Source organism: Eurosta solidaginis, chromosome 3, assembly GCF_040869045.1.
Source record: "Eurosta solidaginis isolate ZX-2024a chromosome 3, ASM4086904v1, whole genome shotgun sequence".
Taxonomy (NCBI): domain Eukaryota; kingdom Metazoa; phylum Arthropoda; class Insecta; order Diptera; family Tephritidae; genus Eurosta; species Eurosta solidaginis.
Window position 1 is genome coordinate 198269354 of NC_090321.1, and position 14090 is coordinate 198283443.

The window sequence follows — 14090 nt, forward strand, 5'->3', positions numbered from 1 at the left end:
TGTTTTTTATCTCTTTTACAGACTCACCCTTTGGTCCCTTACGCTCCACCGATTTGTACTCACTTAAGCCTTTTTCACTCAAAACTTGCATAAAACGCAAAACTGACATTTGTAAACCAACCAATTCTACAGCGGAGCCGTCACGTGGTGTAGCTGGACGTCCACGATTACCAGCCTTTTCCGACGACCCCATCTTGTCCATCCAAGTACCACAATTGGCAATGTTGCCACCGAATACAAATCCTGTCTCTGGATGCACTCCAATATTATTATTGAAACCTTGATCTGTCATGTGCGCATCAATTTCGTAGCCAGCATTGCGCTCACGATACTGTAAACCTTGAAAGTGTACCTGCAATGCCTCCTGCATAACGTCGATCAATTTTTGATCGAATTTACCGGGTCCATGTGGTTCACTATCATCATAGGGGAAAATACGTGATACGTAATCATTGAGTATATCTTGGCCGCGTGGTGCTTCACTGACATATTGCTTGATAGAGTTCAACCACCACCAGACTGCATCGCGGCAATTGAAACGTGGCTTTATACCATTATCCAAAAGGTTAGGTATTAGACCGTGTCGCAGGCATTGACCAAAACCAAGTATAATATAGCGTGCTTCCTGAAAACGGCCTGTTAGATACATAAGTCCACGTAATGCGATGAAGGTGTCACGACCCCAACAACGCATGTAACCAGTTGAAAAGTGTGGTAACCCTATAAAATATATTAGTTTTTTTGGGTTTTATCGACTTGAGTGGTTTGTATTTCAGTTACCAGCTGAAAGCGTCACACATATTTTTGGCGGTTGTGGCTTAACAGCCGGGCTGAGAGGCGGCAAATTTGCGGATTTGCAAACTGATAGGAACTGTAGTGTTGCCAAAGCTAGCGTTTGTGGGAAGTTGTGGCCATCACGTATGAATCTGAAGCGAAGGAGAAGAACATTTAAAGGCATGGTAGTTTATAAAGCTTCAGTACCATTTTTTCGTTTCACTTTTTTTTACTTACTCTGGCATCAATTGGTAGGTATGTCTAACAAGTGCTTCATACACACCACTCAGTATTGCATCGAAGTAGCAAGGAATGATGTAACGTGGTATATTCTTCAATGGTTCGAATGTAGTCTTCAACCACTTTGATAGTACTTTGGTACCCTCACGATGAACCAAGCGATCAGCAATATAATCTAAATTTTTATGGGAACAGTTAAATTGAAGTACTAATTACGTATACGTAACGTATCACTGAATCCATCGCAGTTCGAATTTTCGCGAAATATACGCAAAGCTTGCACCCACAATATAACTCGAGTTGACAGCGGCATACATTTTTATGATCTACACATGTTTCCGAATTCACCAAATTTTCCAAAAACAGGCTTCCGGAGGATCTTATACCTGTTTAAGCTGGAATCGGACCTTTTGCTCGAGTTCGGATGAAAACTACCATATATGTATATATCGGAGTGTTTGCCAAAACAACCGCCGAGGGGCGACCCCGCTTAGGAACAATTTTTTCAACTGAAAAACTTTTGAAAATTTGCAATGTTGTTTTGGACAGGACTTGACCCCAGAACTATACTGTCGAACTACCTCCAAGATGTTTTTTTTGGACTTATCTGCGGTGGATTTATCTTTTTCCCGTCTAGTTTTATCAAAAGACGTATAAAGTCTGATAGTACCAGCCGCTACGGTCAGGGTTATTGTGGATAAGGGCAAGCGTGAAAGTTTGGGTTCCATTGTTCTTTCGGTTGAGATTTGCATCAGATGAGCGAAGTTGTTTGTAATTTTGACGTTAATCGCTTAGTAGACACAATTAGTATGGTACACTATGATAGGGACATGGATATGGTACACAATGGTCGGGATAGTACCACCCATGATACGGTTTCTGACCTCGAAAACATTGTTACTAGTTTTGACTTCATCCCATGCAGGTTTGACTATTTTGTGTCGAAAACCGCCTCCTGTGCAAACCTCGATAAAATCATTTAAAAGACTGCAGATAGGGACTCATATGGGGTGGAGCACTAGGTATTGGTTAACGTTGTAAGGCAATTCGTTGAAGGGGAGGGGGGGTGTCTTCTGTCGAGTTTCCCAGCAGATATCCCGACCAAAGATGCTGTCGATTGGATACTATTCCGTGCTACTACGCTTATAGATCAACTGTTGTGCTGTGAGTGGCTGCCCTCCAGTCCTATTGAATCAAACTGGATAATCTGGGCTCCAGGCTATAGCAGTATCCCGTTCAACTGTCACACGGGTCTCCCAGCTCACAATCGGCTCAGCACACCAATGATAATGGGGCTTCTGACAGCTCACTGTCCAATTGCTGTCTATGCGGTACATCTTAGTATACTGGACACCCCCCCCCCCCCCCCCCCAGGTTTTGCTAGAACGTGGGCAAAAGTATTTCCATCTAGGCTCAGTAGGATCTGGAGGATTTATCCCGGGTTGATATCGGTTTATTCGAAAGGAAACGCACCTTGGAAAAGCTAAATTTTATGATCGTGGTAACGCAGACTTTACAAAAATTCAAGCTACAGTGGATTCAGCGACAGCTAATTTCTACAAACCCAACATCCAATTGCCATCTCGTAAATTATTACAAAGCGGATGTCCAAGATCGTTTCGTGGCGAAATCTCTGTTAGTATAGAAATAAATCCCTGCAGGCCACAATATACAATGCGACCATAATTAGGAATATCATAGGCGGCGCCGCCATAGCCCTGATCACGTTCTTCCTCATCGCAGGTAAACAGCGCGCGATTCAAATCAACTAAATCCAATTTGCTAATAATTTCGCGCAACTCGTCATACACGGAACCCTCTTCGTTTTGTAAGGCAGTGACTACAGTTTGCAGATATTCCGCATGTGGTTTGGTTGGGTTGTGCAGTGAGACTCTACAAATAGTTAATATTTACTCAAACAAACTTTTACATAACAAAGCTTTACCTAACAGCAACCACGGAACCTGGATAGAGATGCTCGAAATCCAATTGTGTTATATTACCGTCAATTTGTGGCGTCGAACGGAAGATCTGCGATTTGTTTAGCGGTATATGTTCGCGTAAATTCAATTGAAATTGTGAAAAGCCGTTAATATATATTGGATCCTTTTTAAATGGTCCCGGTCTATCGTAGGGCTTATCACTTTTCATCGTAATATCAGCTTCGAGTATTATTTCATCGAGTGTACCCTCGAAACGTAGTGAACGCACTCCAGTTGGTCCCGCATTGGGGTGTGGATAACCGAATGCGGTGTGTGCAATGAGTATGACACTTTCATGTGTTGTGGGAGAATGACGTGTCACAGCGACTATATTGGAATCCATTTGATCGACATAAACTTGGCTGAAACCCTCTTCGGCAAGTTGACCATGCAATAAATTAAGCGCACGTTTTGCAGCTATGATGCCAGATTTGAAATCAACACCCTTGCCCCATTCTTGATACTGACGCTTTTCCTCGACGACGTGTATCTGTATTATTGGATGGTTTTTGGTGAAATTAGCTAATAGTTATCTATGAAATTATGTTTTTATATATCAAGGTATATACATAAGGAAACAGGGAACGGCCATACGAGTTCCATATTGCATACTGAGTATTTCTGGAAGCATTCATGGAGTTTTGGTAAAGCTTTATATGAGGCTGAACCGCTAACACATCTAGAAAAATTAAGATAAAAGAGAGTGGGCCGTGACACATTTTGGATTTTCATACTACATATCTCTGGAAGTAGCTGTGTATGAATACTGAAAACTGGTCCAGTTATATGAGTCTCATTCCTAAAACTTCCAATAAAGTGTGGATTAAGAGAAAGGTGACGTGGCACAGATAGGATGATAATGCATATCACTGGAATTGGTCATGGTTGAACACTGAAAATTGGTAAGGAGTTATATCAGGGTAATCCCTAAGATCTCTAGTGCAATGTTGGATAAGGAAAAAGGGAGCGTGGCCCTCACATAGAATTTGTCAAGAGTTAATATGAGGGTAATTCCATACAACTATAGTAAAAGGGGCGTAACACCTCCCATACAAATAATATTTTTCAAACTGCATATCTCCGGAAGTATTCTAGTAGAACCTTTGAAGTTTGTTCAAAACTCGAATAAGGCTGTCTCTTACAATTCCAGTAAAACGGAAGAAAATGTAAAATGGTAATCATGATAGATGTGTTAAAATGGGTGAAGTTATATGAGGTTTTGGAGCGGGGGTGAAAGAGGCAGAGAGCTAGGGGGGTGGATGTGAGTAGAGCGTTATGAGTGGGGATGGAAGTGGAAGTGAGAGTAGGAGTATTGGTGGGAGTGGGGTTAGGAGTGCGAGTGAGAGTGGGTAGGACGGAGGGAGAGTAAATGTGAATGAAAGAAAAAAGGGGAGAAGAAGATAGAGTAGGTGATGGTGAATAAGAGGAATACGCAACAGATAGAGGAAAGTCCATACAATTTGTAAATACCGAAAAGCCACAAACTTTGCCTACCGGGTCTATTAGGACAATATAAAACAAACCAAGAGTAAAATGAATTTTGTGAGCTTGAATTTTAATTTTTTGAACTTGAAACGAAAATTTTGCACTTGAATTGTATTTTCTGAATTTAAATTGTTATTTTTTGAATATGAACTGCAGTTTTCTGACTATCAATTGTAATATTTTGAATTTAAAATGGGAATTCTGAACTTGAATTGTAATTTTCTGAATTTAAAATGCTAGTTCTGAAAATTAGTTTTTATTCTATGAACCTTAATTATAATTTTCTGAATATGAATTGCAGTTCTTTGAATTTAAAATAGAAGTTATGAAATTGAGTTGTAATTTTCTAAATTTTAAGTAAAATGTCTGAATTTCAATTTAATTTTACTCTGCGTCAGTTATAATTTAATCTGAATTTAAAATGGAAAGTTTTAACTAAAATTGTGATTTTCTGAACTTAGGTTACTTTTCTGAACATGAAATGAGAGTTCTGAACTTGAATTGTGATTTTATGAACTTAAGGTGCACTTTTTAGAAATAAATTGTTGATTTTTGAATATGAAATGGAATTTTTGAATCTATCTGAAAATTAACTGAAAGTTGTTTAGTTTTACTCACGTGATGCGGCACCAGTTCATCGTAACCACGATTACTGCCTGTAGCACAACATGCCATCGCAACCAACGCGGCTGAGGGTAATAAGTCATAAATGGAGCGCTTTTCGACAGGCGATGGGTTATCATGCGTTTGATCCATGAAGAGAGCGTGCGCTACACTCGGTGCCAAATCGCGTTTGGGATTGACATAGAAAGCGCCAACTGGTTCGCCACCATAACGATAAACCAACCGACCTTCCTCATGTGAGTCCCAAGCAGACAATGCCTCACGTATCAATGAGGTAATACCCAAGCGATTAACAAACACATTATCTGTAGCATCTGAGTTCGTAAACAACTCCGCTACTACATACAAATCTTGATTGATTGCTCTCGCAGCGTCCAACAAATATTCCGCCACATGTATGGGCGTCGAATGGCAATTATCCAAACGTACACCGTCGAATATTTTCGCTGTTGTAACAACATATTCAGTCATATGCTGCCATAAGTATGGACTATCCTCAGGTTTCTTGCCATAGCGCAGCTTAACACTATCACCCCAAGCGATCAGTTCGCGTTTCAAGTACACATTACCACGTCCCGGTTGTTCTTCTGCGAAATCACGCAATGGGTCACTATAACCCATTACCCAGCCGTTATGCGCTTGAAAGTAGCTACCCAACTCATCATACATGTCTTGCTCAATTTCATTGAGGCTCTTGCCAAACGCTTTTATTTGTGTAAAATATTGCATGAATAGGGGATGTTTCTCAGAAATTTCACGCACCATTGGACCATCCTCCTGTACACGTTCATAACGTATACCAGCCAAACAATTCTCTATAGCATATCCAAGATAACCCTGCACCTCGGAGCGCACTTCTTCATTTAAGGTTTCCAAACGTTGACGTAGAGTCTCAGCGCATTTACGAAAACGTGACTCTTCATCAAAACAATCACTATGAAATGCATTAAAAATTTCGAGCGCCAAATTCAAATTGATCTTCGCACCCAAACGACGATACTGAGAATCAGTAATTAATTGAATCTCGCTGAAACGTGTTTGGTCTGCCACATGCTTGGGAGGCGCAAGTTTACGCACTAACACCATAAATTCGTTTACATAATTAATTACGTTACATTGGAAGAGCTCATAAATATTCACTTTAGGTAAGTAAACGTGATGTAGTTGATATTTAAGCGCCTGTAAGTGATCCTCACGTTCAATTACCGTTGGAACACCAACATGCTCCAACGCACCCGCCGCCACATCCTCTCCACATTTGGCTAATACAGCATCGAGCAAAAAAGCAGGACGTAAATAGGGACTGGTCGCGCATGAATAAGTCACATCGGGATGTTCACGTACCCAATCAGATTCGTTTGCGGTATGATTTAGTACGATATCACAAATTGAAGCTAGCTGTTTTGAGTAGAATGAAAAGGTGTTTAAAGATTTTCACATCCGTTCATACTCAACTTTTAACTTACACCCCATTCTTGACGACACTTTTTAATGACTTTCTCTACATCGTCAAATCCGATTGTGCCGCCTTTTTTCGCTGCAAAATGTTGATTCACTTTCAATTGATCGCGTAATGAATAAGCGGAACGCGAACCACCAAGCTCTTGTATGGGTGTAAAGTGTATGACATTGTAGCCAGATTCCTTTGCCACACGCAATTTCGCTTCCCAGGTGTTGATGGGACCCAATAGCTTAGTGAGCACTGTTTGACAGCGTACAGAATTTAGTGGTATAATTTTTTGCGCTCCAGGTGGTCCAACATGTAGGGTGGGCTCGACTTGTACATAAAGTGCACCATCAGGTTCTGCGCGAGTGCTATGAAATTACAAAGAAATTTTTGTATTTAACTGTAAAGTTGGATGTTTTTATACTCAGCTGAGCAGAGCTCATTTTTTCGATATCGAAAATTTCGAAAAACCGAAAAAGTGCGATAATTCATTACAAAAGACGGATAAAGCGACGAAACTTGGTAGGTGGGTTGGTTTTATGACGCAAAATGGAAAATTAGTAAAATTTTGGACAATGGGCGTGGCACCGCCTACTTTTAAAAGAAGGTAGTTTAAAAGTTTTGCAAGCTGGAATTTGGCAGTCGTTGAAGAAATTTGGCAGGAACGTTACTCCTATTACTATATGTGCGCTAAATAAGAATTAGCAAAATCGGACGACGAACACGCCCACTTTTTAAAAAAAAAATTTTTAAGTCCAATTTTAACAAAACATTTAATATCTTTACAGTATATAAGTCAATTATGTCAACATTCAACTCCAGTAATGATATGGTGCACCAAAATACAAAAATTAAAGACGATTTCAAAATGGGCGTGGCTCCGCCCTTTTTCATTAAATTTGTCTAGAATATTGTTAATGCCATATGTCGAACAAAATATTACCAATCCTTGTGAAATTTGGTAGAGGCTTAGATTCTAGGACGATAACTATTTTCTGTGAAAAAGGGCGAAATCGGTTGAAGCCACGCCCAGTTTTTATACACAGTCGACCGTCTGTCCTTCCGCTCGCCGTTAACACGATAACTTGAGCAAAAATCGATATATCTTTACTAAACTTAGTTCACATACTTATCTGAAATCACTTTTCTTGGTATTAAAAACGAGCGAATCCGACTATGGCCACGCCCACTTTTTCGGTATAGAAAATTTCGAAAAATTAAAAAAATGCCATAATTCTATACCAAATATGAAAAAAAGGGATGAAACATGGTAATTGGATTGGTTTTTTGACAAAAAATATAACTTTAGAAAAAACTTTGTAAAATGGGTGTGACAGCTACCATATTAAGTAGAAGAAAATGCAAAAGTTCTGCAGGGCGAAATCAAAGGTCTCGGAATCATGCCAGGAATACTGTTCGTGGTATTACATATATATAGATAAATTAGCGGTACCCGATAATGATGTTCTGAGTCACCCTGGTCCACATCTTGGTCGATATCTCGAAAACGCCCTCACATATACAACTAAGGGCCACTCCCTTTTAAAACCCTCATTAATACCTTTAATTTGATACCCATATCGTACAAACACATTTTAGAGTCACCCCTGGTCCACCTTTATGGCGATATCTCGAAAAGGCGTCCATCTATGGAACTAAGGCCCACTCCCTTTAAAAAGACTCATTAACACATTTCATTTGATACCCATATCGTACAAACACATTCTAGAGTCACCCCTGATCCACCTTTATGGCGATATCTCGAAAAGGCGTCCATCTATAGAACTAAGGCTCACTCCTTCTAAAAATAATCAATAACACCTTTCATTTGATACCCATATCGTACAAACACATTCTAGAGTCACCCCTGGTCCACCTTTGTGGCGATATCTCTAAAAGGCGTCGACCTATGGAACTAAGGCCCACTACTTTTTAAAATACTCATTACCGCCTTTCATTTGATTCCCATATCGTACAAGCACATTCCAGAGCCACCCCTGGTCCACCTTTATGGCGATATCTCGAAAAGGCGTCCATCTTTAGAACTAAGGCCCACTCCCTTTAAAAATACTCATTAACACCTTTCATTTGATACCCATATCGTACAAACACATTCTAGAGTCTCCCCTGGTCCACCTATATGGCGATATCTCGAAAAGGCGTCCATCTTTAGAACTAAGGCCCACTCCCTTTAAAAATACTCATTAACACATTTCATTTGATTCCCATATCGAATAAGCACATTCTAGAGTTACCCCTGGTCCACCTTTATGGCGATATCTCGAAAAGGCGTCCATCTTTAGAACTAATGCCCACTCCCTTTAAAAATACTCATTAACACCTTTCATTTGATACCCATATGGTACAAACACATTCTAGAGTCACCCCTGGTCCACCTTTATGGCGATATCTCGAGAAGGCGCCCGCCTATAGAACTAAGGCCTACTCCCATTTAAAATATTCCTTAACACTTTTCGTTTGATACCCATATCGTACAAACACATTCTAGATCACCCCTGGTCCACCTTTATGGCGATATCTCGAAAAGGCGTCCATCTATAGAACTAAGGCCCACTCCCTTTAAAAATACTCATTAACAACTTTCATTTGATACCCATATCGTACAAACACATTCTAGAGTCACTCTTGGTCCACCTTTATGGCGATATCTCAAAAAGGCGTCGACCTATGGAACTAAGGCCCACTACTTTTTAAAATACTCATTACCGCCTTTCATTTGATTCCCATATCGTACAAGCACATTCTATAGTCACCCCTGGTCCACCTTTATGGCGATATCTCGAAAAGGCGTCCATCTATAGAACTAAGGCGCACTCCCATTTAAAATACTCATTAACACCTTTCGTTTGATACCCATATCGTACAAACACATTCTAGAGTCACCCTTGGTCCACCTTTATGGCGATATCTCAAAAAGGCGTCGACCTATGGAACTAAGGCCCACTCAAAATACTCTTTAAAACCTTCTATTTGATACCCATGTCATACAAACACATTCCAGGGTTACCCTAGGTTAATTTTCCTACATGGTGATTTTCCATTATTCTGTCTCCAAAGCTCTCAGCTGAGTATGTATTGTTCGGTTACACCCGAACTTAGCCTTCCTTACTTGTTATTCTTATTCTTTTTCATCCCTTATTCCGTTTATCTCTCTCCCACGACCACTCTCAATAACTCTCGCCCCAACTCGGACTTCCACTCTCAGTCCTTTCATAAAATATGTATATCACACTGGATAAGACAGGGTATACCATTACCTACAAATTCAGCGATTTCTCAAGCACCAGGTGACCTAGTTCACAATTTAAAACTTAAGAGTGCAACATGTGACTAACAGTGTTGCCATTTATCTAGCTTTTTTCGAGCTAGATTTAGCTTCTTTTTTTCTTCGTTTAGCTAGAAAAGTTGCGATTTAGCTTTAAGCTTTTTTCAGCTTTTTTTTTAGAAATTGTTTAGCTCTTTTTAGCTTTTTTCCAAATCTGTTTTATGTAAACTGTTTTATGTAGATTCAATTTTAAGAACATCGAATGAATTTGGGCTAGATTAAAAAAATTTTAGGGGCTAAGGAACAAATAATGTTGGTATTATGGTAGGCAGAAATCGGGGCGTAGTAACTTTATTAAGTCAACATCAACCTAATATCATTTTCATTCTGTGTGTTTGCCACTCGATTTTATCACTGTTTCATCTGCTTCGAAAACGCCTCCAAGCGAAATTGAATTTTTGATTTCAGAAAAATTTAACTGGGTTTCAAGTGGGTACAAGTGTGGCTATCAGCTGTCCCGCTCTGCATCCGATCAGCACAGATCAGAGGTGGTCATTTAACCTGTAATGTGAAACCGTCGCTTTCCGTGACTCCCCCCTATATTCTCTGCAGGCTTGTTGGTGTCTGGATTATGTATGAATATCTTCTTCGTTGTAATTATATCTTTAGGGACACCCGCACATAATTGGAACCTGTACACTTCGTATATGCGTACTTACCTTCCTTTGTACTGAAACCAAAAACGAAAAGTTCCGGAAAGGTTCATTTTAACCTCACTGAATATATCGGTATCCACAATGTGAGCATATTTATTTAAGTTGGTGGTAAATGGTTTTCCATTGCGCGCATGCCAGTCCAATATCCGATACTCAGTGCGAACAAATTTTTTACCTTTTAAATAAGCTTAAGTCAGTCAGTTATTTTATATAAGAGCTTAAAAGTAGGGCCATTTCATATACATATACATAGAAGTACATACCCTCATCAGGGTAATTGGTGTATAAAATAATTTCGCGTCCTAAAAGTGAACTATCGCTATGTACACGCAATGTGCTGCCACGTTTAATGCGATACAGCAAATTCTCAGCATTTGTACCCTCTGTAATGGGTACGCTATGTATATCCGATGATTTGATCATTTCGAGAGCTTTGGGCGGCTCTGAAACCTCTGACTGTTTTAAGTTAAACTTTTGGGATGGCGTTGCCGTAGTTTGCTTAATTTCAGCGGAGTTTGCTTTTATTAAATTTGTTTCCAATTCGCTATCTCGTACTTTGTTCAAATCCAAATGGAATTGCTCTTGTGAGTTCGTTTGCTCTGGCGCAGATTGTATAAGATTCGTACCTTGCTCCTCCGGTTCTGCTTTTAGGATAAAAACTGCAGTGTCAATTGATTTGCGGCTAGTTTTCTCCGATTTACATCCAGCGGTAGAACTCTCGATTGCTTGTTGTTTTGTTTCGTATTTATTCGCTGCGACAATATCGCCCTCGTAGCTCGATATTATAATGTCTGGTTTAGATTTCGGTGTAATAGCTTTGTCTTCGGCTGGACTATTTAGGCTACTGTCATGCCAATTACACTTTTGTGGCGTTGTATTTTGTGAGTTTGTACCCTAAAATTGAATAGGAAAAAACTGTTATAAACCAATATAAACTAATTTTGCCGAAAATGTGCAGAGATTATTGATCATGTCGTTATGTAGGGTATTGCAATCATCGCAGGACATTGTCGACAGCCGTTTAGGCGGATTTACATAAACGCTTTGGTCACGTTGCTTCACTCTGACAGCGCCATAAGATAACAACCCTTCAAAAAACGCGAGTACTCCATACATAGTGTAAGGAATACTCCTTTAGGAGTATAGGAGTGCTCCAAAACTAATCTGTATTCATACAAAAAATGTGCTCCAATTAACATTGCGATGTCCTAGGAGAGGAGTAGGTGATACCACCTTCGCTTTGTTTGTGAGTATTCCATAGAGTACATACGTGAGAGTACTTTCCGAAGTACTTTCACTGTAGTACTCCATGCAGCACCCACAGAGGATCATTTACCAAAGTACTCCAGAAAAACTACTATATGGAGTATCTGCGGAACAGTACTCTCTAAACTGCTCCTGAAATATTACTCCATGGAGTACCGACAAGAGATTACTTGCGAAATTGCTCTCAAAACATTACTACTTGGAATACTAGCAAAAGAGTACTCGTTAAACCACCCTCGATGGATTACCTAATGGAGTACCTACAGGAGATTACTTAGAAAGTACTCTCAAAGCATTACTCCTTGGAGTAGCTATGTAAGAGTACTTTTAAAACCATCGCTAGAGAAGAAGCCACCCAAAATAAAACATAAAATTTATAAAAAAATCATATTAGTTTCTTTATTCACGCAATTGCTAAATAACAGAGGAATATTCGTAGTAGTAATGATTGCCTTCTGGTGCTATGCTAGGAGAGCTGACCAATTCCATAACCTCTGATCCTGCGGCATAATTTGGAGTTTCAATTTGGAGCGTCGCATTTTCTCCATTTTTCAATCTACGCGCAAACTTTTCCCTCTCCATTTTCTGAATACGTCTTTTGTGACATGCGCTGTATTCCATATTTTAGCTTTATATATTTGGTTATAATTATTTTATTTATTTTATTTTTAACCAATAAAATTGTTTGTCTTTTAAACTAAATTCACTCCGATAATTCTTTCCGACACGATTCCTCTTTGAATTTTTCTCTATACTATAGTATGTATACATAAAACCAGTGCGCGGTTACATTTTATCAGAGTTGCCATAGTAAAATTTTATTATCAGTTATTTGTATGCAATATTTTACTTTTGGCAACTCTGTTCGATCGTCAACGTGTCGTTATCACGGTCGTTAAAACACGAGCAATGATCGCCTGATGGTGGTCCGCAAACGCATTGCAAAGGAATGTACTCCAACATGAAAAAAATGGAACACGTAATCTAACAATTTTTGCAGGGAAGGAAACACCTTCATGCTTTGAAGCGACCAAAGCGTTTGTGTAAATCTGCCTTTAAGGCCCGCGCAAAGTTGCCATAGTCATAGCGTCTTAGGTAGTCATAATCATATTTATTGGCTTCGGTTATTTATTAGTGCCTTAAAGCGGAGTCATTGGTTCCGTTTTTCGTATCGCTGTAGTCGTATCCCTAACGTAATCAGCTGTTTATCGTTACGGCGGAAAACCAAAAACCAATTGGTTGGCTACGATACGGTTACGACCTTAGCGGCACCAATAATCGCTTGCATTGATTCCCATAAGGTTGGTCGAATCAACTATTACAAGGTTACCGATAACGCACCAATGACTGCAGCTTTAACCTAAAAAATGTGATATTTAACTACATAAAAAAAGGAAAGGCAAAAAATTACTAACAAATTACACAAAGATCTTTGCATGCCCTTGTGCCCACAAGAGAGAAGAGAGCACACCCGCTTGAGGGCATTCTTAATGGACAACATTGGCTCAGTTGCCCCTCCCAGCCAAAGACTGATTTTTCTTCTCTTTAGCATGGAAAGGACAAAAATAATAAGTCACGCAGTTAAAACGGATCCAACACAAAAAATTAAATATCCAAAATGTTTATAAATACACCAACTCAAATATTTACAGATTATGGCTATAGCTAAGGCGTTATGGTATGACGCCATTGACCAATTACATTGATTTCCATAAGGTTGATTGGACGAGCTGTTTTATATGGATATGGCAAGTTTTCTAGGGCCTTTATTGTTAACGTCAACACGTTCTATTTGCAACACGGACATATTCTAAATATACATACATACATATACTTTACAATAATTAATGAGATATTGCACACCCATCACAATTAGTTAAATTAACATTTAAACACTGCACACATCTAAGTAGGTTGGTACATTAAATTATACTTCCAAAAGGACCAGATACGTATTAATTAAACAAAAAAAATATATACATATACATTAGACTGGGTCGATTTGCCTCGGCACATTTCATTCCCGCCGGGAGAATTCCCGAAATCCGGCCCCACTTCCCGGCGGAGGCAGCGAGCTTAGCGAGGGAACGCGACCTTATAAGACAGCTCGATCCAGGCGACCCCCAAATAAGGGATATAAACCAACGCATCAGATTGCTTGTGGACGAACACAAGCGGGCGAAATGGGAAGAGCACCTAAGAGGTTGTAACCTCTCTACCGGTGTAGGTAAACTTTGGTCCACCGTAAAGTCCCTATCGAATCCGACTAA

General features: G+C 39.6%; 1 protein-coding gene across 3 annotated transcripts in view; it reads right to left on the bottom strand.

The window, feature by feature from the left end:
• Window positions 1–14090, bottom strand: part of LOC137244868 (glycogen debranching enzyme) — a 41247-nt gene that overhangs the window by 9972 nt on the left and 17185 nt on the right. For 2 of the 3 annotated variants that reach the window (XR_010951216.1, XM_067774529.1), the window contains exons 2-10: window positions 10818–11448; window positions 10558–10729; window positions 6572–6920; window positions 5100–6503; window positions 2960–3486; window positions 2579–2907; window positions 1012–1189; window positions 781–926; window positions 28–720 (exon numbers count right to left, since the gene is read on the bottom strand). Coding sequence is in view for 2 of the 3 variants with exons in the window: in XM_067774529.1 (XP_067630630.1) it covers window positions 28–720; window positions 781–926; window positions 1012–1189; window positions 2579–2907; window positions 2960–3486; window positions 5100–6503; window positions 6572–6920; window positions 10558–10729; window positions 10818–11448 (4429 nt within the window). In the remaining variant the exon portion in view is untranslated. Of the gene's footprint in view, window positions 1–27; window positions 721–780; window positions 927–1011; window positions 1190–2578; window positions 2908–2959; window positions 3487–5099; window positions 6504–6571; window positions 6921–10557; window positions 10730–10814; window positions 11449–14090 lie in introns of those variants that run through there. The other variant, XM_067774530.1, reaches the window with a different exon arrangement.